General features: G+C 53.6%; 2 protein-coding genes across 2 annotated transcripts; one reads left to right on the top strand and one right to left on the bottom strand.

The window, feature by feature from the left end:
• Positions 1-593: 593 nt before the first annotated feature.
• On the bottom strand, positions 594-1,553 carry LOC309603234 (olfactory receptor 14J1-like; the record flags this gene model as incomplete). The annotated part of the gene is made up of 1 exon (XM_082338126.1): positions 594-1,553. The coding sequence occupies one exon, from the start codon at positions 1,551-1,553 to the stop codon at positions 594-596; it is 960 nt and encodes a 319-aa protein (XP_082194252.1).
• Positions 1,554-11,997: 10,444 nt separating this feature from the next.
• Positions 11,998-12,915, top strand: LOC309603247 (olfactory receptor 14A16-like; the record flags this gene model as incomplete). The annotated part of the gene is made up of 1 exon (XM_082338135.1): positions 11,998-12,915. One exon carries the CDS (start codon positions 11,998-12,000, stop codon positions 12,913-12,915), a length of 918 nt encoding a protein of 305 aa, XP_082194261.1.
• Between the last annotated feature and the right edge of the window lie 12,124 nt (positions 12,916-25,039).

Here is a 25,039-nt window from a genome sequence, read left to right as displayed (position 1 = left end):
CCATTGTCGGGGACCTCTCACTTTGTGGGGCTCATGTCACTGCCCACCCCAAGCACATGCTGTCCATGGGGATGCCCCAGGCTCCCCAGGCAACTCCAGACTCCCATCCTTAAGGACATCACCTGCCATATCTGGAAGCCCTGGGATATGTCCCCCATGTGGGACAGCCCTGCATATGTGTCTCAGTGACCATTCACCATCTCCACTGTAACTAGAAACTTGAATGCAAACCTTGCTCTCTAACAGGTCACAACATGACATTGAGCTCTTTGCTCCTGAGTCCAGGGAGCAACAGGCCCTTTTGGGGTGCAGCTGCTCATGACCACGCTTGGCAACAGCTTTGGAAGACAAGTTGAGGCTTCGGGCACTGCACTGGGGAGAAGCCATTTATTAAAGATCTGCTATGAGAGAGTCAGCACTGACCCAGTGTCAGACAGACATAAATACGTGCTACAGGCAAGACAGAGAAAGCTCAATGAAGCCATAATGATAGTGATAATAATAATGATGATAATGATAATTATAAACATAGTGATGCTAATGATGATAGAACACCTCACAAAGTAAAGTCCTGGAACGGTTTACCGTGGGAGTTATTTGTGGATACAGATAGGAAGTTTATGCCTCCTGAAAGAAGCCCTTGAAATCACTTTCCTCAAGATGCCTTTGAGCTCCTGGTTCCTCATGCTGTAGATGAGGGGGTTCACTGCTGGAGACACCACTGAGTACAGAACTGCCATCAACAGATCCAGGGATCTGGAGGAGATGGGGGGGGGCTTCAAGTAGGCAAACATTACAGTGCTCACAAACAGGGAGACCATGGCCAAGTGAGGGAGGCACATGGAAAAGGCTTTGTGCCGTCCCTGCTCAGAGGGGATCCTCAGCACGGCCCTGAAGATCTGCACATAGGAGACCACAATGAAAACAAAACACCCAAAGATTAAAGAGGCACTAACCACAAGAAGGCCCATTTCCCTGAGGTAGGAGTCTGAGCAGGAGAGCTTGAGGATCTGAGGGATCTCACAAAAGAAAAGGTCCAGTACATTGCCTTGGCAGAGGGGTAGGGAAAATGTATTGGCTGTGTTCAAGAGAGCATTGAGAAACCCAGTGCCCCAGGCAGCTGCTGCCATGTGGACACAAGCTCTGCTGCCCAGCAGGGTCCCGTAGTGCAGGGGTTTGCAGATGGCCACGTAGCGGTCATAAGACATGACAGTTAGGAGACAATACTCTGCTGAGATAAAGAAGATTAAAAAAAAGACCTGTGCAGCACATCCCAAGTAGGAGATTTCCCTGTTGTCCCACAGGGAATTGGCCATGACTTTGGGGAGAGTAGTGGAGATGGAGGCCAGGTCAAGGAGGGAGAGGTTGAGGAGGAAGAAGTACATGGGGGTGTGGAGGCGGTGGTCGCAGGCTATGGCGGTGATGATGAGGCTGTTGCCCAGGAGGGCAGCCAGGTAGATTCCCATGAAGAGGCAGAAGTGCAAGAGCTGCAAGTCCCGTTTGTCTGCCAATGCCAGGAGGAGGAACTGGGTGATGGAGCTGCCATTGGACATTTGCTTCCTCTGGGCATTGGGCACTGTCCAAAAAGGAATAGACAGTGACAAGTTAGGAGAATCTTCTCTCGAAAATCCTCTGCCATTTCTCATTGAAATCCCGCCTCCCTGAGCTGAATGAGGAACGAGTCAGCTCAGTCCCCAACCCTGTCAACTGAATGACATGGTGCCTCACAGTTGTAAATACAGCTTGGGCACCTAGTTCCCATGAGGAGACCTCCATTGAAGGATCCCCAGTCATAGTTAGGAGAGAAGCTGACCTGCACCACCACCCCAACCCCAGAGACCAAGAGCATCACTGACAGGGAGGAAATCAAGAAAGGATACTGCTATGCTCAAAAAAAAAAAAAAAAACAAAAACGAAGCAAGGAAAGGAAGGCAGAGAGGCATGCAGGGAAGCCTTCTCCATACCCAGCTGTGCTCTCCACCTCACAGACACAAGCACACATAAATATTAATTGTAGGACCCATGTGCTTCTTTTCTGGAGGTCCAGCTGTGCAGGAGGTAACTCATGCCCTCGACCCTGGGGCCATGGGGACAGTGGCTCTTCTGGGTGGGAGAGGAGAGCAGGGAGTTACTCCAGGGAAGGCATCTGCAGTGCAGGGGATGGCAGAGAGGTGCCTGAATCCCCACCTTCCCATGGCGCTTCTGGGAGCAGATCCCTTTGCCTCCCTGCCCATGTCTCTGGTGCCTGGAGCTGTCCCTGCCAGGGGCTGGTTCTCTGTCCCCACATCTCCTCCCCGTCCCTGCTCAAACAGTCAGTCCCCCCCACTGTGTGCTCAGCTCTGCCCTGCAGACCCCTCCTGGCAGCAGGGCACTGCCCGCGGATATTTCTGTGTCTGCAGGCACTGACGAGCAGCTCAGACAAGTGCTAAGGAGAACTGGGGTCTCCCTGCCTTTTCCACAAGGCAGAAGGAAATTCCCATCTCCCACTGCCCACCCAGCCATCTTCTCCTTCGGGTAAATGCTGCCTCAATGGCCTTCTTCAAAAGGACCCTCTGCAAATGTCCTGGGGGTGATCTGGAGCTGTGAGCAGCCCTGGCCCACGCAGCACCCTCTCAAAAGCAGAACCTGACGAGGGTTGCTGCTTCCACCCACAGCTTCTCCCTAGATTGCTGTGGGGAGCTCCCTGGGCAGGCTGAGAGCTGACCCTGGCAGGTGGCAGGGTCCCTGCCCCAGCACAGAACCACTGCTCTGGAGCACGCCCCTCTCCACTGCACCAACCATGGGATGTGCCAGCTCTAGGAGATCCCTCCAGGATACTCAAGTGCATTGCCCTGCAGCCAGAGCCTTACCGTGTCAAGGGCTGTGAAGATGTCTGCTCCAGTGAGCTCTATGCACCTTCCCACTCACGTCTGCCTTTAACCTCTCTCTGCCTCGCTCCTCTCCCCTCGGTGCCTGCAGGCAGTGCCCTCAGCCCTGCTGCCCTTTGCAGAGGAGCTGCTCCTGGGCAGAGCTGTCTCTCTGCAGGGCTGCCCGCTTGCCAGGAGCTCCCTCCATCCCAGGAGCCCAGCCCAGCTCAGCAGCAGAGGCCCAGCCCAAGGCAGCACTTTCTCTGCCCCTCTGGGCTCCCTCCAGGTGTCCCTGGGGCTGCAGGGGAACCTGCTGTGAAACAGAATGATGGAATCACTCATGTTCCCCCTCTCAGCTGGGGAGAGACACTTCTTTCCAGCTGTGTCATTTCTGTCAGAGTTAGGTCTAGGAATTGCCTTTTTTTGTTCTGGTATGAGACCAGTCACCCAGACAGGGACAGGGCAGCTGCTCAATTTAATGGCCAAATACCCGCCTGTAGTGCTATCTCAGATGCCAAAGCTGCCCAGCACAAGGGCATCTGATGGGGGCGTCTTAGGACCTATCGCACAGCAATCCCCATTCAGAGCTGGTCACTAACAGACACCTCTAATGGCATCTCAGAGAGGTTTGGGGCTTATAAGCAAGTTACTGAATGCCACCGCTGCAGGGAGGCAGTGTCTGTCCCACGTCTAGCCATTAGATGCATGGGGCAGTGCATGAGTACGAGGCACACCACAGCAGGGTCTCCACTCATGTGCCAACACTTTCAAAGGATTCTTCTTCCCCCCATCCTTTATTCACCTCCTTGATGATACAATCAAGGAAGAAGTGAATGATTTTCATAGCGTGCCTGGATAACAGGATGTCCATAGTCAAGGATATTTTCAGCAGCAACCTGTCCTTCTTGGAGATCAGCTTCACCTCCACCACAGCCTCTCTGGGCTGCAGTGACATTGCAGACAGCAAAGCCCTCTCCTGCCAGGGCCGCACAGTCCAAACCTGTTTCTCTCTGGCATTGGGAAGCACAGGGTTTGCTCACCTTGTGGGCCCCTCATTTCAGCCTCACATTGCCATCTGCCATCCACGCCAGCATGTCTCTGCTCTGAAGCAAAGCCTTGGCTTGCACAGGATCTTGGGTGCAAGAGCTGTGACAAGTCTGAGGTTGGCCCTGGTGGCACCAAGCTGAGGGGCTGCAGCCCAAATGGGCACCAATGGCCTCAGCCTGGGGCACAGACAGGAGGAGCTGGAGCCCTGTGTGCTGTCACAGAGCTGTGACATTGATGTAAATACCTGCTGAGGTGTGGTGGGACAGGTCAGAAACCTTAAGGTTCTGTGATGCATGGATACAGGCTGTTCAGAGGAGAGAGGTGGGGAACATCAGGAGGGGGATGCCCTCAGTGGGAGGGAGCTGCCTGGATGTATGGAGGTCCTCTGTGGGATGGGCAGCAGATTGGGTGAGCTCTTATGGGTGGGGGGTCACAGGAGAGACCAGTTAGGGAGACATTGTGGTAGGAGCTAAATACCTGGAATGAGGTGAGGAAGAGGACACAGTCTTATTTAAGCAATGGGAGGAAGTCCATTGACCCCACATCACCCCTGGGGACTCTAATCACACTGATGCTCATGAGAAGGGGAAACCGCAGGGTGCAAACAGCCCCGCAGGTTTCTTCTGGTTCCTGGGGCCAGCTTCTTAGCCCAGCTGCCAGATGTGCCAACAGAGGTGATGCTCACCTGGATCTGGTACTTGCAAACAGGGAAAAGTGGATCAGGGATGTGAAATCCAGTGTCAGTCTGACCTGAGCTACGCTGTGGGCATACTGCTCGCCAGCCACAGCCATGGGCACAGCCATGCCTGGCCATGGACCTCGTTGGGTCTGACTCGCAGACTCACTTCCCAGCTTGAGCCGTTATGGATGCCCAATGGCACAACACCCTGTCCCTCCAAGTGCCAGGCTCCGGCCGATACACAAAGGCCCAGCACAGCCATGGCACTGCAGCGCTTGTAGAACCAGGCCCTGGAGCTGCTCACCAGGCCAGGGCCAAAGGTGGGCGGCTGGAGGGGATTCCCTTGAACGCTTTCAAACTCTCAAGGTTTGTACCAAAATTAACCTGAATTATACCTTTGAAATTCAGCTGTATACAGACTGAAAAAGACCTCCTCCCTCCTTCTTCTTCCTTTCTTCCCATCACTTGGCCGTATTTCAGAGGAGAGCAAATTGAAGATGGTGATGCTTCTGGGTGCCAATGAGTGAAAGCGGGGAAGTGAGGCAACACATGCAAAATGATGGAAAAGCTTTGCTAGTTCAAAGCTCTTCTCTTCAGATCCTATCTCTGAAGCCTGAAATTTGCAGCAGAGAACCTTCCTTTCAGTAATTAATTGGAGATTCCCCCAGCAGTCTTGGCTGTGTCCCCTCCCAACTTCTTGCCCACTCCCAGCCTACTCACTGGCAGGGCAGCCTGGGAAACAGAAAAGGCCTTGACCCTGTTTCAGCACAGATCAGCGATCGCTAAAACATCGTTGTGTTATCACGGCTGTTTTCGTCACAGATCCAAAACATAAAACCATATGAGCTACTATGATTGAAATCAACTCTATCCCAACCAAAACCAGTAGAGGACCAAAAGGTGAGGTGTTCCCAATACTGGTCTTCAGGGAGCTGGTCAAATGCCTTGTCTCTGGTTCTCTAACCGTGACTTAGATGCCTGGCTCCTCTTTAGAGCCTTTTCATGAATACCAGCATTTCGGGAGCAACCTGGTCTGACCTCAGAGCTGGCCTTGCTTTGAGCTGCACAATGGACTAGAGATCGCTTGAGCTGCTTTCTTCTCTGAATCTTCCCATGAGCCTGATAGAGACACCCTCACCTTCAACTGAGTCCCTTCTTCTAGGACATACTGCAAGACACAGGCTGCTGGTGGAAGCGTGGGTGGGAAGGGGACTGCTGGGGGTCTCCAGCCTGGCCTCCTGCCCAAAGGGTAACTACCACCAACCCCGTGGTCAGGATGGTGGCACTTTTGGGAGCTGAGACCTGAAAACCTCCCAGGGTGGGGATCACAGAGACACTCTGGGTGTCCTGCTGCAGTGCAGCACCACACTCCTAGGGTTTTTGTTACTTTTCCTGTTGCCCTGTGTGAATCTCCCAAGAGGCAGTTTGGGGCTGTTGCCCATGCCATACCATTTCTGGCAGCAGAAGAGAGGGTTTTTCCATCATCTCTCCAGGCAGACGTAGGATGGTGCTGGGTTTTCCTCAGCACGCCCTTCAGCAGCAGGCTAAAGAGGCTCTGTTCCCTCACTGTCTGCACACAGCTCATGTAATCAGGCCCTAACACCATCCTTGTTGCCCTTGTCTCGATCCTCTCCAGCTTCTGCCCATTCCTCCAGAACTGGGAGACCACTGGCTTGTATGGCATCCATGGTCATGCCCAGGCCCTTTCGCTCAGGGCCACTCCTCACCCCGTCAGGTTGCAGCCCACACTGCTGCAGGGTTATTCTGTCCCTGGTGCAGGGCTTGTCCCTTCTCCTTGTGGATCTTTGGGAGGGTTTTGGGGTTTTTTTTGGCCAAATCCCCAAGTGTGCCTGGGTCCCTCTGGACTGGAGCCCTCTTGTGCCAGCATTTATGGTATGTTTGCAGATGGCTCATCCTCATTTGTGCTTCTACCAGGATAACAGCACGAGGCATTGCAGGACACTACAGGTAAAGAAAAAGCAGTACTTGTTTGCTGGAATTGCTGCCCAAGGTAGAAAGCCTCACAAAACCCACATCAGAAACAACAAAGGAAGGCACAAACCCAGAAGAGGCTAGCCAGTGCAGAAAGGGCTAACAGGGTAGGCGGTTCTTTACAAGGAGTATGAGGATGGTAAAAAAGATGACCTTGAGAGGAGGGCAAGAGGGAACCAGGACATGAAAGGTGAAGCAAAGGATGGGATCAGGGCTGTCTGGGGGTACCTGGGAGGCAGCCCTGTCCCGGATGGGAATGACTTCCACAGTCAGGGAGACCCTGAGTGCAGTCCTTAACATTGACAACATGAAGGAGAAGGAAAACCAGCATCGTTCAGGCTGGAAGGGAATTTGGGTGGTGTCTAGACTAACTTGCTGCTCCAAGCAGGGTCACACCAGGTTACTGAGGGGTTTGGTCCATTTGGGTGTCGAGAAGTTGCAGGGATGGAGCCAGAGCACAGCCTGGGAAACAACTCCCAGTGCTTGACTGTCCGCCTGTTGGAAAAGTTTCTCCCCAGAGCTAACCTGTCTCTCTCTTGTCTCAGCCCATTGCCTCTTGTCCTCCTGTCTTGCACCCCAGTGATGAGCCTGACTGTCTTCTTGGAAACATCCCTGGATCACCATAGGCAGTGCCTCTCTTGCATTGTGTGGGGTCAAACCCTGAGAAAGTATTCTGCATGTGGCCTAACAAGTGCTGAGCAGAGGTGGAGAACCACTTCCCCTGCCTGTGCTCCTGCTCATACAGCCCAGGAGGCTCTTGGCCTTCCTTGCCGATAGCTCTTCTTTGGCCTAATGTAACCCAAGGACCACCAGAGCATTGAACACAGAGCTGCAACCCAGCCAGCAGCCCCTCACCTGTGCCGCTGCAGGGGCTTAGTCCACTCCAGGACAGGCCTTTGGATCTGTCCTTGCTGGACCTCATGAGGTTCCTGTTGGTCCATCCCTCCCGCCTGTCTGTATCCTTTGGGATGGCAGCCCTGCCCTCCAGTGTCTCAGCTACTCCCCTCGCTTTGGTGCCATCTGCAAACTCTATGAGAAAGCATTCTTTCATCTCCTCCAGATCAGGAAAACCATGTGAAAGAGGGCAGGTTGCAGGACAGACCCCTGCAGGACTCTGCAGTGAGAGGCCTTCAGGCAGAGTAGCACCCATTTACCGCGTCCCTCTGAGCCCAAACAGGCAATCAGTTTGTGATCCATCTACTTACCCACCCAGACTGACCATAATATCGTAACACAGATGAAAGCATATCGTGGGGCAGAGTGTTAAAAACCTTGCTTAAGTCCAGGTAAACGACATGCACTGCTCTCCCCTCACCCAGAAGTACAACCCTTTCATCTCAGAGAGCAGCACAGATGGTCAGGCATGATCTACCTGAGTAAATCCAGTCACCTTCTCTTTCAGAAACCCAGAAATGGGATCCAAGAGGACGTGCTTTGGGACACACGCCTCAACCAAAAGGAGGGTGAACAGCCTGGAGTTCCCCAGCTCATCCTTGGGGCCGTTTTGAAAGATGCATGCAATGTTTGCTTTTTGCAAGTCCTCGGGGAGTTCCCCTGACGACCTGCCCAAAGTGACACAGAGCAGTGTCACTGTGACTTTCTGCCTGCTCTCTCAGCACCCTTGGATGGAGTCCCTCAGGTCCCATGGACTGGTAAAGAGTTGAGTTTGCTCAGGTGACCCCCGACTTGATCCCCACCCACTGCTGCTTGTTCTCCATGGGTTGTGCCTCAAGGCAAAAAGGCCTGGGAGACCTTGCTGACGAAGACTGAGCCAAAGGCCACATATTGTATCTCAGACCTGTCTACACCTGCTCTTGCTAAATTCTGCAGTGGCCCCACAGAGTCTGGTTTTCCCTCTTTAGCTGTAACTTCAGCAGTAACAGCTCATCTTGGTGCCACTGAAGTCCCTTATGAGAGTCCACTGAATATCCGCATGGACCACTGCTGTGCTTGCAGGAGGTTGTCCTTAAAGACCAGCTGTGCTGAGCTCTGCTGCCTATCCGTCCTCCTGCTCATGAGATCCCTCCTGAAGGTCCCCAGGACAGGCCACAGTCTGCCCCTCTGAGGTCCCAAGAGCCCATATACGCGATGGCTTTTCTTCACAGCAGAGATGTGCTTGGAGTATATGCTAGATGGATCATATGGGAAATAATGATAGGAGATGCAGATGTAGATGCTGAGGTAGCTGACATGAGGTGCCTGCAGAGTGAGCAAAGCCTGCTCTCACCAGCGCCAGAGATAAGCAGAGCAGAGCTGTGCAGCTCTGAAAGGAGACCACAAGGCATTACAGTCAGTGTAGATCTAGGAAATACAGCTGAGGGAGAAGAGAGAGAGAGAGACTTAGCCTTTGCTATGGCAGATGCCTCAATTTGGTCAGAGGAATATCTCTGTGGGCTGCCCTGAACATACTGATCATGGACAGGATTCTTTGTACTAAATGTCAGCATCTGCTGCCATTTGAGTTGGCCAAAGGAATTCCCCAACGGCCTCCAAGATGATGCCCCCAAGACACCAACCTGTCACTCACAATTGTTCCATTACAGCTTGCAGTCACCTGCACATGCCTTGGACCATCTGTGGCACCCCAAATGGCACCAGGTGTCTCCACCTGAGCAGCCCACTCCTGGCCCCCATCTCCATTAACTAGCATGGCAGCTTAAACAAAGAGCCACACCTATTTTGTCCATTCTGAGCTGAGCCAAGAGGAATCCCAGCTCATGTGGGTCTGTGGGGTGCATGGGACAAGCTGAATGCCCCTCCAGCTTCAGGGCTACTGCTGAGAGCCGAGATGCCTGCACTGACTCAGTGTCGTGGTTTAACCTCAGGCAGCAACTAAGCACCACACAGCCGCTCGCTCACTCCCCCCCAGCAGGATGGGGGAGAGAATTGGAAGAGCAAAAATGAGAAAACTCGTGGGTTGAGATAAAGACAGTTGAATAGGGAAAGCAAGAGCTGTGCATGCAAGCAAAGCAAAGCAAGGAATTCATTCACTCCTTCCAATCAGCAAGCAGGTGTTCAGCCATCTCCAGGAAAGCAGGGCTCCATCACATGTAACCATTATTTGGGAAGACAAACACCATCACTCCATACATCCCCCCATTTCTTCTTCTTCCCCCAGCTTTATAGGCTGAGCACGATGTCATATGGTGTGGAATAGCCCTTTGGCCAGTTGGGGTCAGCTGTCCTGGCTGTGTCCCCTCCCAGATTCTTGTGCAACCCCAGCCTACTGACTGGTGGGGTGGTGGGAGAAGCAGAAAAGGCCTTGACTCTGTGTAAGCACTGCTCAGCAGTAACGAAAACATCCCTGGATTATCAACACTGCTGCCAGCACAAACCCAAAACATTGCCCCATCCCAGCTACTATGAAAAAAACTAACTCTGCCCCAGCCAAAACCAGCACACTGAGCTGAATCCCTGCCCCACACAGGTGGAAATGATCCCCTGCTGTCACTGCCAGCCTCTCCTGCCTGACAATGGGACAGGGATGTAAGTGTCCAGAGGGGAACATTGACACCTCCCATAGACCCGTGCACCCCGGTAGAGCTATTCCCACTGCAGGAATCGGTCTGCCCAGTGTTTAGAGAGGGACAGCTGGCGATTACTTCAGTCTGCTTCAAATTGTGTTCCCCATGCAGGACCCTGCTGCCTTTCAGGAGCTGTCAGCCCTGGAGCCCCAGGGACACCTGGAGGGAGCCCAGAGGGGCAGAGAAAGTGCTGCCTTGGGCTGGGCCTCTGCTGCTGAGCTGGGCTGGGCTCCTGGGATGGAGGGAGCTGCTGGCAAGTGGGCAGCCCTGCAGAGAGACAGCTGTGCCCAGGAGCAGCTCCTCTGCAAAGCGCAGCAGGGCTGAGGCTACTGCCTGCAGGCACCGAGGGGAGAGGAGTGAGACAGAGAGAGGTTACAGAGAGCCAGGAGTGGGAAATTGCGTAGAGTGAAGGAGGAGAAATCTTCCCAGCCCTTAACACAGTAAGTCTTTGGCTGCAGGGCCCATCCTGGAGGGATCTCCTAGAACTGGCACATCAACATGGCAGGAATGGAGGAGAAGGATGTGCTCCAGAGCAGGGCTTCCTTGCTGCACCATCGGAGGGACAGGGCATGATGGCTGCCTTCTCCTGGGGACAACTGCAGGGTGTGAAGGTGGGTGTGCAGCCAGGGGTGCCCAGGGCCGTCCTTCAGACCAGGGTCCCTGCACCCCTGGGGGCTGTGTGCTGGGGCAGGGACTCTGCCACGTGCCAGGGTCTGCACTCAGCCGGCCCAGGGAGCTGCCCATGGCAATGTGGGGAGAAGCTGTGGGTGGAAGGAGCAGCCATTGGCAAGGTAGGTCAGGATCTTCCTGCTGTCAACAGGTTGCTGTGTGGCTGAGGGCTGCTCACAGCTCCAGATCACCCCCAGCACATTTGCAGAGGGTCCTTTTGAAGAAGAACATTGAGACAACATTGACCTGAATGGGAAGGAGTCTGTGCTTTGAGTTTTCTCCTCATGGTTGACTGGGTGGGCTGTGGGAGATGGGAATTTCTGTCTCCCTTGTGGAAAAGGCACGGAGACCCCAGTTCTCCTTAGCACTTGTCTGAGCTGCTCCTTAGCTGCTGCAGACACAGAGATGGCCCTGGGCAGTGCCCTGCTGCCAGGAGGGCTCTGCAGGTCAGAGCTGAGCACACAGCGGGTGGGATGGGGTCTGTGAGTGATTACATGAAAGAGACCTGGGGACAGAGAACCAGCTCCTGGCAGGGACAGCTTCTGGCAGCAGAGACAGAGGCTTGGGCAGGGAGTGAGCAGGAGCTGCTCCCAGAAACGCCATGGGAGGGGGGATTTGGGCACCTCCCTGCCACCCCCTGCAGTGCAGACACCTTGTCTGGAGCAACCCCCCTGGTCTCCTCTCCCACCCAGCAAAGCCTGTTCCCCCAAGGCCATGGGATCCAGGGCATGAGTCACATCCTTGGCAGCTGGACCTCCAGTCTGGGAGAAGTGCATGTGTCCTACAATTAACACAGAACAACACAGACAAATGCCCTACAGTGTCACTGTCAGTGAGGTGGAGAGCAAAGCTGGGTAAGGAGAAGGCTCCACAGCATGCCCATCTGCCTTTCTCTTCTTGCTTCATTTTTTTGGAGCATTGCAGTTTTCTTCCCTGTTTCCCCACATTTCTGTTGTGCTCTTCCTCTCTGGGGTTGAGGTGGGGCTGCAGGTCAGCTTCTGCTCTGACACCAGCTCTGAGGGTCCTGCCCTGGAGGTGTCTTCATGGGAACTAGGTGCCCAAGCTGTCAGGCACCATGTCATTCAGTTGGTAGCATTGAAAAATTTCCTGAAACATGCCTCGTTCAGCTCAGGGAGGGGGATTGCGATGAGAAATGGCGTGGGCTTTACCTCTGAGAAGTCTCCCCTAATTTGTCATTGTGTTTTCCTTCTTGGACAGGTTCCCATTCCAAAAGGGAAAAATGTCCAAAGATAGCTCCATCACCGAGTTCCTCCTCCTGGCATTGGCAGACACGCGGGAGCTGCAGCTCTTGCACTTCTGCCTCTTCCTGGCCATCTACCTGGCTGCCCTCCTGGGCAACGGCCTCATCATCACCACCGTAGCCTGTGACCACCGCCTCCACACCCCCATGTACTTCTTCCTCCTCAACCTCTCCCTCACAGACCTTGGTTTCATCTCCACCACTCTCCCCAAAGCCATGGCCAATTCCTTTTGGGAAACCAGGGCCATCTCTTTCTTGGGATGTGCTGCCCAAGTCTTTGTCTTTTTCATTTCAGCAGAATATTCTCTCCTAACCGTCATGGCCTACGACCGCTACATGGCCATCTGCAAACCCCTGCACTATGGGACCCTCCTGGGCAGCAGAGCTTGTGTCCACATGGCAGCAGCTGCCTGGGGCACTGGGTTTCTGCATGCTGTGCTGCACACTGCCAATACATATTCACTACCCCTCTGCCAAGGCAAAGTCCTGGACCAGTTCTTCTGTGAAATCCCCCAGATCCTCAAGCTCTCCTGCTCAGATGCCTACCTCAGGGAAGTGGGACTTCTTCTGGTTAGTGCCTGTGTAGCATTTGGGTGTTTTGTTTTCCTTGTGGTGTCCTATGTGCAGATCTTCAGGGCTGTGCTGAGGATCCCCTCTGAGCAGGGACACCACAAAGCCTTTTCCACGTGCCTCCCTCACCTGGCCGTCGTCTCCCTGTTTATCAGCACCTCGTTTTTTGCCTACCTGAAGCCGCATTCCTTCTCCTCTCCATCCCTGGATCTGGTGGTGGCAGTGCTGTACTCAGTGTTTCCTCCAGCAGTGAACCCCCTCATCTACAGCATGAGGAACCAGGAGCTCAAGGATGCAGTGTGGAAGCTGATGACTGGATGGTTTTAAGCAGCAATAAACTGCCCATCTTCTTCTGTATATCACTCACAATGTAAAGCACTATAGGCCCAGCCTGACTTTGGTAGTTTGATTGGTTTAGTTTTTAGCTTTTCTTAGTTGCAATAATGTTGTCCACAAAGCAATGCCATTACTCATACCATTCCTAAGCCAGTATCTACCTGTCCTGTGTGACCCAGAGACTGTGTAATGATGAGCTGTGCTCTCTGTGTTTTAAAACAAAATAAACGACCCTGCAGTGACTTGTTTGTCTGAGGTCCTTTATTGAGACCTTCTCTGGAGCTGCAGGGGCAGTGCCTGTGTGCAGAGGTGGAGGGGAAGAGAGCCCTGGCACAGCAGCACTGCCAGGCAGCACCAGCACTTGGTCTTTCCGAGCTGCTCACTTTCCTCTTCCACTCTCTCCTTCTGAGCCCTTCTGTTGGTGTAAGGCCTGAGAGCACTGGCAGCTTGATATAGTCCTGGTGTGGGGCAGTTTGTGCCAGCAGGAGGGGACAAGCAGTGGGTGCTTCTGTGGCAGAGCTGACGTCCATAATAGCATTTGCATCATGAAAGGGCAGTTGCTGAAGGCTTAGGTCTGCTTCTAACGTTGTTCTTAAGAACATGCCCAGGAAAACACACTGGAGAGAAAACACCAGTGAAAGCTCAAGTGTGTGAGTGTGTAGGGTTGCACATGGCAGTGTCCTTTCACAGCCAGGCTTTCTGGGAGAGATGTGAAGGAGCAGCAGAGCAGGGTCTGCTCTGTGCTCGTGTTCGCTGGGCACCTGGGTGAAGCTGCCCCAGAGCAGTCGTCACTGACCAGCGAATAACCACCACCATTTTCAGCACTCGCCTCTTGCCACAGCTTGCAGAGGTTCTTTGACCCTCCACAGAGGAACACCAAATGCCTAGGTCAGAAGTCTGCATTTGCAGCGTACAGATGAGACGTAAGCATGCACATCCTGTGCGTGTGGAGAGATGAACCCGAGTGAGCACAAATGCCATCAGCTGTCCCTAGGGGTGTGTGGTGGGTTGACCTTGGCCGGACGTCAGGTGCCCACCAAGCCACTCCAACACTTGCCCTCCCCAGCTGGGCAGGAGGAGAAAAAATACGATGAAAGGCTTGTGGGTTGAGATAAGGACAAGGCGAGATCACTCAGTAATTACTATCATGGGCAAAACAGTCTTGACTTTAATTTATTACCAATCAAATTGGAGTAGGATAATGAGAAATAGAAACAAATCTTAAAGCACCTTCCTCCCACCCCTCCCTTCTCCCAGACTCAACTTCACTCCCAATATCTCTGCCTCCTTGCCCCGAGTGGCACAGGGGGATGGGGAATGGCGGTTGCGGTCAGTTCATACCATGTTGTCTTTGCCACTCCTTCCTCCTCTCACTCTTCCCCAGCTACAGCATGGGGTCACACCCATGGGAGACAGTCCTTCAAGAACTTCTCCAGTGTGGGTCCTTCCAAGGGGCTGCAATTCTTTATGAACTCCTCCAGCATGGGTTCTTTCCTTGGAGCACAGTCCTTCAGGAATGGAGTGCTCCAGCATGGGTCCCCCACAGGGTCACAGCTCCTGCCAGGAGCCTGCTCCAGGGTGGGCATCCACGGGGTCACAGCCTCCTTCGGGTGCATCCAGCGCTCCAGTGTGGGGTCCTCCATGGGCTGCAGGGGAGTTGCAGGGCTATCTGCTCCACCGTGAACCTCCATGGGCTGCAGGGGAATCTCTGCTCCAGCGCCTGCAGCACCTCCTCCCCCTTCTTCTTCACTGACCTTGGTGTTTGCAGAGTTGTTTCCTCTCACACATTCTCACTAATCTCTCCCGGCTACTGGTGTGCAGCTCTGGCCAGTGGTGGGCCCATCTTGGAGCTGGCTGGCATTGGCTCTATGGGACATTGGAGAAGCTTCTGGCCTCTTCTCACAGAAGACACCCCTGCGGCCCCCCTGCTACCAAAACCTTGCCACACGAACCCAATACAGGGTGCCACCAAGGCCTGTGGGACAGTGTCTTGAGGTCACTTCATGTTGAGAGTAACGTCCCCTGGGAAATCACCTGAATGCAGCACTGGGATGTGCTTCCTTGAACTAAGGTCCCTGCGTCTATTCCTCATGCCTTGGGGCACCTCAGATGAGGGCAGAGCAGAGCAATGCACCGCAGGGCTGAAGTGTCCCCCCGCCTCTGGGAGTGCCAAGAGGAGGCCAGGGAGACACTATGTTTTCTGCAATGCACTGCCTCTGCATGTGCAAGGGAAGGACTCCTGTCTCTGAATGTTTCTGTGTGTATGAGGAGTGCACAAGGCCAGCTCAGGTGTGGACACCTCACAGACCGCTGACATTTCTGCCTGTTACACCAGGAACAACCCCCAATGTCCCAGAGAGATTTCTCTCGCCCACTGTGGACAGCTTCATTGCGAATGCTCCATCACGCTTCCTTGGCTTTCTGGCCTGTCCCTTTCATTGCATGCTATCAAAGGAGGTGGCCTGCGGAGCATCTCCCCTGTGCAGTCAGAAGGGGTTCTGCAAGCATCAGTGACATTGCCCTCGAGAAGAAGGCGGCATTTTTCACCTTTCACAAGGCACAGAGCACATCTCGGGAACATGAATGCACTCAGTGGCACACACACACAGCATCCAACTGGAGTTTTGCCCCTCTGTTTGTCTGTCCATCCAGGCTGTAATGGCCTAACTTGAGTAGAAGGCTATTGAGGGAGACCACACCAAGAGCCCTGCTGAAGCCGAGGTAAACGACAGCCACTCTTCTCCCCTCATGCACCAGCACAGTGACTTCACCACGAAGGCAATCAGGCTGGTGAGGCATGATTTACCCTTGGGGAGTCCATGCTGACTGCTGGTGGACATGTTCTTCTCTTTTAGTTGTCCAGAAATGTCAGCCATGAGGAGGCATTCAGTGGCTCCCTCCTCACCAAAGGGAGCTTGTACAGCCTGCGCTTCCCTGCCTTGCACTTTTGGCTGCCTTCCAAGATGGGTGCAGCACTTGCTTGTCCTCACTCGCATAAGACCTTCACCAGTCCCATGACCTTTCAAAAGGGATACTCAAAGAAATGCCAGCCTTCCCCTGTAACTCCATTACCACTATTCTGCCTGTTATACAGTGTATTTAGTTTCTCTAGTCTTTCATACACTTTCACCTATCCTGATAGAGTGGCCATTTCTAAAATCATCTTTGTGGATGCAGACTGCCTAGGCAAAGGCCCTTGCCGTTTTTCTCCAGTTTTCTCCTCCCCTTAGTCTTTGTTCCTTCAGATACCTCTCACCTATGCAGCTGCTTTAAGCCCCAGGGAGTTCAAAGCTTGCCTGTCTTTCAGTAGTCTAATTGCCTCTTTAACCAACACTTTAGTTGTTTTCCTCTCTATCTCTTTGCACCTATCTATCTCTAAGCATTTCTCATAAGGTTATCCCTTGTAGAAAGGCAACCTCCTTAGAGGCAGCTTGGACTGAGCATATGGTTACAGAGTGTGTTTTATTGTTTGTGGAACTTTATCCTGCTTTGCTTTTCTTCAATTGCAAATAGGAAAAATTCTTCTGTGCCTGTGTGCAGCCGGTTCTCGAAGGAGAGCAGGTGGGAGATGGTGCAATGGAGCTGTGACATCCAGCTGCAGACTCCAGGGCAGAAGTCTGATGCAAGGAACAGTGATGCAAGTCCCAGGGGGCCAATGTCAGAAATGGGGAGGTTGGGGAGGTGAGGAGCAAAGTTGTCCATACAGTGGCAGACCTCAAGGGACTGCTTTTCCCACCTGTCCAGACCTCCCGAGCGAACACTCTGGATCATTAACACCTGGAGAATGCTTCTATCACCTCTTCTTTAACCTCAGAATTAATACAAAATATCCTTTAAAATAAAAAAATTCATTTTTATTAGATGCACTTTGAAATCTTTCTCCTTAACTCCACTATGAAACCTCTCTAATTAGCTGTACAAGTCGTGAAGACTTGGAGAAAATCACAGGAAGAGACAGGGCTCATTAGGGCTTTCTGTATTTTAATGAGCCCCATGGTGTATTTGGCGCTGAGGCCTTGAACCTCAGATACGGAGAGGAGATTGAACAAGCTGCTCGAGAAGTCCAAGTCAGAAGCTAAACCCAAAGTACCTTGAAGCATTAATGAGTCCCATGAGGACCATTACTGACAAAGCCTCCCCAGGGACTCCTTAGAGCAGGTAATTGGAGGCCATGATTGCAGGCAGGCAAAGGCTCTGTGCAGGCAGCTGTAATGCTGAGCAAAGCCTTTGGTTTCTTTTGTGAAGCAGAAAGGCCAAGCCCTTATCCGCAGGCCCCGGGAAGGCAGATCCTGTCCCTCCCGCATGGCTCAGGGCTCTTCCTGGGGGCAGTGGGGTGTGAGGGTGAGCAATGCCAAGTGTAGGAAAACTGTACAACACCTCCCGGCCTCCCCAGGCAGGGCTGAGGAAGAAACAAAGGCCAGAGCCTCAAAACAACTTTTGCCTGGTAGGCCTCGGTGCCGGAGGCAGCTGCCATAGCCAAGAGGACAAAGACCTCAGTCCTCTTGGGCCTTTCAGCCTTGCTAGAGCCCTTGGCCACATCTGCTGCAGGCTGTCCTACACTGTCCCATGCCTGCACCTCTTTCCCTTCAGGCTCTTGACATCCATCTTGCCTTCCCGCCTAGCTCTCAGCCCGGCATTTCTATATCTTCACTGATGTCTCTGCACCCTTGCTGGATTTCCCTTGACACACAAAGCCATGGGCTGATCCAGACTCCCTCTGGGTCACTTCTTGCACCACAAGGCTACCCTTTCAGTGACATTTCTTCTTCCTCACATCCAGTCTGAACCTTCCCAGCTGCACTTTGTGGAGGCTTCCTTCTCTTCCCACTACCAGGAAAAGCTTCATCACCTCTGAGGCCACCCTTCAAGCAGTTGCACGCTACTACTAGAGTGCCCTGAGCCTCCACTTCACCAGGATAAAGAAGCCCATGTCCCTCAGCCTCTGCACAGAGACCCAGACCCCCATCCTGAGATGCTGGTGGGCAGAGGCTGTTGGGGGGGTTACCCAGAGGGCAGGAGCACCAGTAGGAGCACGAGCCTGCTACTGTACCTGCCATGGCAGTTGGGCAGTGTGGGGTTGGTTTGGGGCAAACAGCATTCTGAGGGGTCCGTCCCCATGGCGATCATTCCGCCAGCACCTGCTTCAGCCGGCCTTGCGATGCTTTGATTTTTCATACCACAACAACTTCCCACCTCCATGATTTTCCATCCTGCTGATGATTTCCTGCCCTCACTGTTGGTTTCCCAGCCCCACGATGGTTCCCCGTCCCAGTGATGATTTCCCATCCCAATGATGGTTTGCTATCCCAATGGTCTCCCATCCCAAGCATGATGTTTTGGGGGAGGTGAATTTCCTGTCCAAGGGGAAGGGATGGGGCCAGCCCCAGTGGCCCTGTGATGCCAACATGCCTGTGCTGCCCCATCCTGCCCTGGTGGCTGGGATTGGGGGGTGGGGGTGGGGGCACTTCTGGGTTGTTTTTGTCCTCCCGTCTGTGCCCTGGAGGGCAACTGCTGCTCCCAACTGTGGTGGAACCGGTGCCGGTGCCGGTACCGGTACCGTGTGGCCATGATGGGGAGCTGTCCTGAAAATTTGGCAAGTGGGCTATGCTGACCGAGGAGAGAAGCTGGGACGCAGAGTATAGCATTACAAGAGGAATTCTTGCATTTGTGCGCATGAGATGTCCCATTCAAACTGGGGCACCACAAATGCGGTTTTACACATGCTTCTTATGCCTTTCAAGCATTCAGGTCCAATGCAATTTAACCAGTCCCTGCTTAACACACACACAGGCTGCTGTTGTGCAAAGCAACTCTAATTCTGTGGCATCGTCATCCATCTGCTTCTTTCTTGATCTTGACGTCCCTGGAGTGGGTCTGGCTGCAGATCCTGGTCTCTGATGGCAGATAAGGGGAGGGTTGCATAGAGGTGTCGGAGGGGCTGGGATGCTGGCGTGAGCTGGGTCGTCCAGGGGCATCCTTTCTTCTTCAGGGTGGGGGCTGTCCTTCTCCTCCTTGCAGTGAGCTGGGGCCCTTTGGTCATGCTGACTGAACCATGACTGTGCAGTATACAATGTCAACGAGATGTTTATCTATCTATCTGTCTTCAGGAACTTGGTCCAATTTCATACTCTCAAGACTAATTGCTGCAATAGTTAGGGCATGAGATTTTGCTAAGAGAGCCCCTGGGGTGTCCCTCTGTGGGGGTCCCCGGGAGGTACTTGTGGGGGTTGCTCGTAGATGGGTGGGAGCTGCAGGTACTGGGGGCGATGGTAGCAGTGTGGGGTGGGGATGCTGTTCCTGGGGACACCGGTTCCAGCCTGCGGTGGGGATGCCGGTGGTGGGGCTGTCAGCAGCAGGACGGGGCAAAGATACCAGGGGTGTTGGTACCAGGCCAGGGAGGGGATGCCGGTTCCGGGGCAGTGGTTCCCGTTGGGAACCACAAGGTGGTGCTGCCTTTCATAGGGGTGGCCGCCTTTCACCAGGGAATGAAACGGAGGGACAAGGAGCACTAGTTCAGAGCCAGCCTGTGGCTGTATCTTGGGGGCAGATAAAATTCATTGGAAATGAACCTGTAAGAGACCAGGTGCTTTGCTCCACGAGTCTCACGGACACAGTCCTGTACCTGGGAAGAGTGGAAAAGAAACCCTCAGCAACCCAAATGTGCCAGCCAAAGCTGGGAACAGGCACGCTTACAGCCCTGGGCAGGATTTTCTTCATCCGGCTGGTGCAGCTCAGGGAGGAGGTAGGAGCTCTGCCGGCAGATGAGCAGCCCTTTGCCAGCAGGGCATGGGGAAGCCCAGGGGCTGATGGCTGTGGGAGGTGCCTGGGCTGTGGCAGCTGTGTGGCCTCCAGGGGACACATCCCCATGTGGGCGCCCATGTCACAAAGGGGAGGTGATGCGGCACCCACCCAGCGCTTGTGACCTCACCTGGCCAGGGCTTGGAATCCTGAAGAGCAGGCCAGTGAAAGCCAGTTGGGCTGAGCTGCCCTTCGGGATAACTCGGCTCCTTCCATTGCTACTTGCGTACCCACTTTTTCCAACCCTTTGTCGTTTCCTGCCCACTTCTCCTCAGCTTCCATCCTCGGTCAAAGGTAATTATGATTTGACTTTCAGGACACATCATAGAGTAGGTAGATATGGGAGAAAAGTATAGGCTGGTCTGTGCCTTCCGAGCTCTAGGCTGAGCTATTACACCTTTCTAGGCCGGCCAGATACGGGCTATCGGTAGAGCTCCTGTTTGCTAATTCTTATATTTCTTTACCATATCCCAGGATAGGTAAGTAGGGGGGTGGCCGTGTAGTCTGAGGCGTTGGGCTCAGCCTGGAATGACAAGAAGCCCACCCTGACTGATGGGGTAGGAAGGGAGACAGGAAAGGAGGATGGCAAAGGCAGCCATTAAAGTAACGGCCAAAAGCCGGTCACTCCTGCGTACAAGGTGGGAAAGTGTGGGCTGGAGACCAGAGGGCTCTGCTGCTAACGCTGGCCACAGGTAAGCAGCAGGTCCCCTTCAGAGAAGGTGACACGCAATGCAGTCTGTCAAAAGGGCCTTGGTAATTGCTGTCAACTGGAGTCCTGTGACAGGGACAGCAGGGCCGTCAGCCTGCAGCTCTGCAGCACTTACAAGTACCACTGAAACACTCCTGATGGCAGACGTTGATCTGTGGGTTTCATTTGGAATTGTTTTCAATCATTTTGTTGAACTACAATTATTTCTTTGCAATCAGGTGACGGGACTGGTGCTGGTCTCCTCTTTCTGGACCACGTCCTGACATCCTTTGTCATCCAAAGCTTTCCGCTCTGTTCCTGAGAGGAGCGATGGCCGCAATGGGGAACGACTCCTGTGAGTAACGGCTTCACCAGCAGGCTGGGACTTTGGGAATCCCCAAAGGCAACGGACGTGGCTGGTGCTCCATCCCTGACTGTGGATGTGCTGACAGCCCAGAGTGAATTCTGGGGCGTTCCCAGGTAGCAGCCAGGCTCACCCAGGTGTTTTTGATTAGACACAGGAAAATGAGGTTTGTCCCTCCTCTGCCACTATGGACAAGACTTTGGAAGATGACACTGCTCGTAGAAAGCTCTGACATCAGTCGGGTTACCTTCTGGGCTAGGGACTTGCTTGTTTTCATCAAGTTACAATCAGGAAAAGGGAAGACTTGACCTGATAATCCAGTTCAGGAGTCTAGAGGGAAAGGAAGGTAGCCCGAGGCACAGAAATCAGAGCGTGGCTTTCATGGTGTTTTGGCAAAGTAAGCAGGGCAACAGACTCTTTTCCAAAACTGTTTCTTGACCACTCATTGTCAATGGCAGTGTTAGGCTTCCCCCAGTGGTTCTGTGTCGGAGGGTAGAGCTGCTTGTCCTGGGGGCTCCTGTACAGAACTTGACTTTTAAAAGATGCTTTCATGCAACCACATCGTCTCCTCTCTTTTCCAATGTCATCTCCCTGCAGCCATTGCCGAGGGAATGGCTCTGCCACAGAGGATCCTCTTTCCCCCGGAGAAGCTTTGCATGGCCTGGCAGCAAAGACAGGGAGCTGGAGCAGGCCTCCACAACCTGGGCAATACGTGCTACCTCGACTCCGTCCTGCAGTGCCTGACGTACACACCCCCTCTCGCCAACTACCTGCTCTCGCGTGAGCACAGCCGCTCGTGTCAGTACTTTTATGAACAGCTCCTTGCAAATCTGGTGGGCTCTTCCCAAGGATTCCCAGCACCTGGAATGTGATTGAGGACAAAAGCAGCCCTCCTCTGTCAATCCCCCGAGTTGGTGTGCTTTGAACACGCAAGCCTAGAAGCCCCTTGTCCTATCTCGGTGTCTTCATCTTCAGAAAGGCACCTCTTTCGAGGCCCCGCTCTCGGTCCCTATGCCTGCAAGTTAAACTCTCTTTGCTTCTTGCACAGAAACCTTTTGTCCGTTCAGCATCCCTCTGAAGAAAGTTTTCTGTGCACGACAATGTCCCAGGCTCGGTGGGCCATTGGCACCTTGGGAGAAGAGGAGTGGGGGCTGTCCTTGTAACTTCAAGATCTCCATTAGGTTTCCCACCGCTCTGGATATCTTGCTAACCTGAGAAGCTTCCCTCCCTCCCTTCCTCTTCAGGTCGCCAGCAAGGCTTCTGCATGATGTGTGTAATGGAATCGCACGTTAACAAGGTCCTGCACTCCTCAGCCAGTGCCATCCAGCCTTGGACTGTAGTCAATGTCCTCCCACGTGAGTCATTTCAGGTGCTTTTACAGGTTTCCTTCCCTTCCTGTGGGGGACAACTACTAACTTCTTCTCTCTTAGGAATAGGAGAACATTTCCAGCGTGGCAGGCAGGGAGATGCCCGTAAGTTTTTGCGCTTGTAGAGAACCGGTACCAAATGCGGTTTTGTCTCGACATTGCTGCTGTAGCGCCATCCAGCGCAGCGCTTCGAGAAGACCATCTTCTCCACAGCTTTGAGAAAAAACAACCTCGTGCGCCTGCGCAGGGACTAAAGGCGCGAAAAGAGCTGAGGCGGGGACAAAAAGGCGCGAAAAGAGCAGAGGCGGGGGCAGCACGGCCGTGGCGAACTGCACGTACACATTTGTGATCTGCGCGTGCGTGGGAGCCCCTATATAAGGAGCGCACGTGCCCCTCGGCGGGGGCGGCAGCGGCGCGCGCGAGACCACTCCTTCTGTTCCTGCACCCTCCAGGCTCACACCCCCCCTGCTTCGATCCCCGCCGGAACCCGAGGCCACCGAAGACCCTGCAGAAGATCACCGGACTCGAAGTGGTGGTGACAAACTCCTCCTTCTCCTTCTCTTTCTCTCTCTCTCTCTCTCTCCAATTCTTTTCCTCTCCTCCCTTGCCCTCCCTCCTCCCTCCGTTCTCTTCTCCCCTCTAATAAAAGTAAAAGGTTGTACGGCATTTGACCTCGTTTGCGTCTTAATCTCGTCCTTGGGATCGTATCGAAACCTCTCCCGATATTGGATCGGGACATTTTAATTGGCGTCACGGACAGGATCCCTTGAGACGAGAGCGTCATACAACCTTACGGTGTGCTGAGCGAGTGTGTGTGAACGAGACGTACGAGCAAGTACGAAGCGAGTGCGGAGTTCCGATCCGCGGTTCTGCTCTCCCGCGAGGGAAGCAGCCGGAGACGAACGAAGCGCAAGGAAGGAGTGGATGTTGAGACCTTTGCACCGAAACGCGCGTAGCAGTTTGTGATTTGAGCTCCTGAGGGCGTATAGGGGAGACTTGAATTTTATAGTGTGACCCCCCTCAGGATGATATCCCCTTTGTAGGCTCTGCTCTGTCTTACAGTAGTTTATGGTCTGGCCTCCTGGGGGAGTATAGGGGAAGTTTGGATTGTACGGTGTGACCCCCTCAGGACGATATCCCCTTTGTAGGCTCGTATTTGTCTTGTAGTAGTGTGCGGATTGGCCTCCTGGGAGCGTATAGGGGAAACGTGTTTTTTTTTAGGTTTGACCCTCCCGGGACGAACTCCCCTTTGTAGGATATGGCCGCCCAAAAGGCAGGCGATTTTTGTGAGGAGACAGAGAAATTATATGAGTTTTTAGAAACGTACCGCTCTCGCCCCTCACCCCCGGGACGGGATTGGGCACGGGACCACTGGTTCCAACTGCAAAGTGTTATGGACCGAATAGCAGTTTTGCATAAAGAAGCTAGGGTGAAGAAGGGAAAAGGGAAGGCTGTTGTTTGTGCTGTGTTAGGAGCGTGTCTGGCAGCGGCGGTGGAGGACAAGAAACGAGCGCCCTGCCAATCGGAGGCTGTGGCCGCTGCGTTGCAAGCAGCGATAGCGCCGCTGCGAGAGCAACTACTAGAGACCAAACGGGCGCTAGAGGAGGAGAAGCGCCAAAATATGATTTTGAAGGAGGAGCTGAGGGTTCAGCTCCTGAGAGAGGCAGACACCCTCGCTGAGGCGGAGGTAATGTTGGAGGAGAAAGGGGTACGCCAAATCTACCCCCAAAAAGACCTAAAGCAATTAAGGGAGACGGTGGATAACCCCCCCCATATGTGCCCGCTGGTAAAAACGGAGTATATATATGAGGACGATAGCGACAACCGTCCCCAAGTTGTAACTAAAGAAATCCCTTTTACTGCCACGGAACTGGCTAAACTCCGAAAGGATTTTGCTAGGACGGCAAGGGAGTCCGAAACCGAATATGTGTGGAGGGTATCCCTGTCGGGGGGGGACGGGATCATGCTATCAGAAAAAGAAGCAGAGGGGTATTGGGGCCCCGGCGTCTTCCTCACCACGGGCGATCGCCGGGCCCCATGGTCTCTGACCCAGAGGGCAGCATATTGGGCGGGGGGGCTGAACCCATTAGAAAGGGGGGATCCCCTAGCTATAACTGGTTCGGTTGAGCAACTACTAGAAAACGTACAAAAGGCAGCATGCCTGCAAATGATGTATGACCGGGAACTTAAGCCAAATTTAAGCTCTCCGATGTTGTTACCGGTAGACCCCGAGCGGCTGACACCGCTAATAAGAGGACTCCCCGACTCGCTAAAACCTATCGGGATCCAATTACAGGGGAGAATCCAAAATGTGCCTCGCGAAGAGCGAATTGCAGCTGCCCTGGAGGGAACAGTAACACCGGAACAGCGGCAGCGGGGGAGGAAGGTGTGGACTTGGGGGGAGATAGCTCAGGAACTGATAAACTATGGAAGGAAATACGGGCCAGTAGGCAGAACTTACCACAAGGTGGAAACTAGGGCCGTGCGGGCAGCGGAGCCGGCAAATAAACCGCTGGCTTTTTCGGGGACAAGCCCCGGCCCAACAAAAAGGGAAAAACCCCTGCTCCGACAAGAATTGTGGCAGAAGGGACTGCAAAAGGGTGTGCCCCGAGACCTAATGGATGGGCTCCCCACCAAAAAATTAGAGCTCCTTGTGCGGAGGTGGTCCGGGCAAGGACCCTCTCCCAAACCAAACACGCCCTCCGTGCCAGCACTGCATAAGAAGGAGGGGTTCAAGGGGGATGAAAGGGTGGCGGAAAACTAAGACCTCCGCCCCCTCAGGGTGAGGGGGGAGGCGGAGGGTGGATGTTTATTAGACAACTCACCTGCAACAATAAAGGGGACCTCCTCATTACTGTCGCAGTAGGGCCGAGGAAGAGGCCCATGACCTTTTTAATT

The sequence above is a fragment of the Platalea leucorodia genome, assembly GCF_965183815.1.
Source record: "Platalea leucorodia genome assembly, contig: HAP1_HAP1_SCAFFOLD_24, whole genome shotgun sequence".
Lineage (NCBI taxonomy): Eukaryota > Metazoa > Chordata > Aves > Pelecaniformes > Threskiornithidae > Platalea > Platalea leucorodia.
Note: the sequence above shows the minus strand (reverse complement) of the source record. Positions and strands in the feature narration are given on the sequence as shown.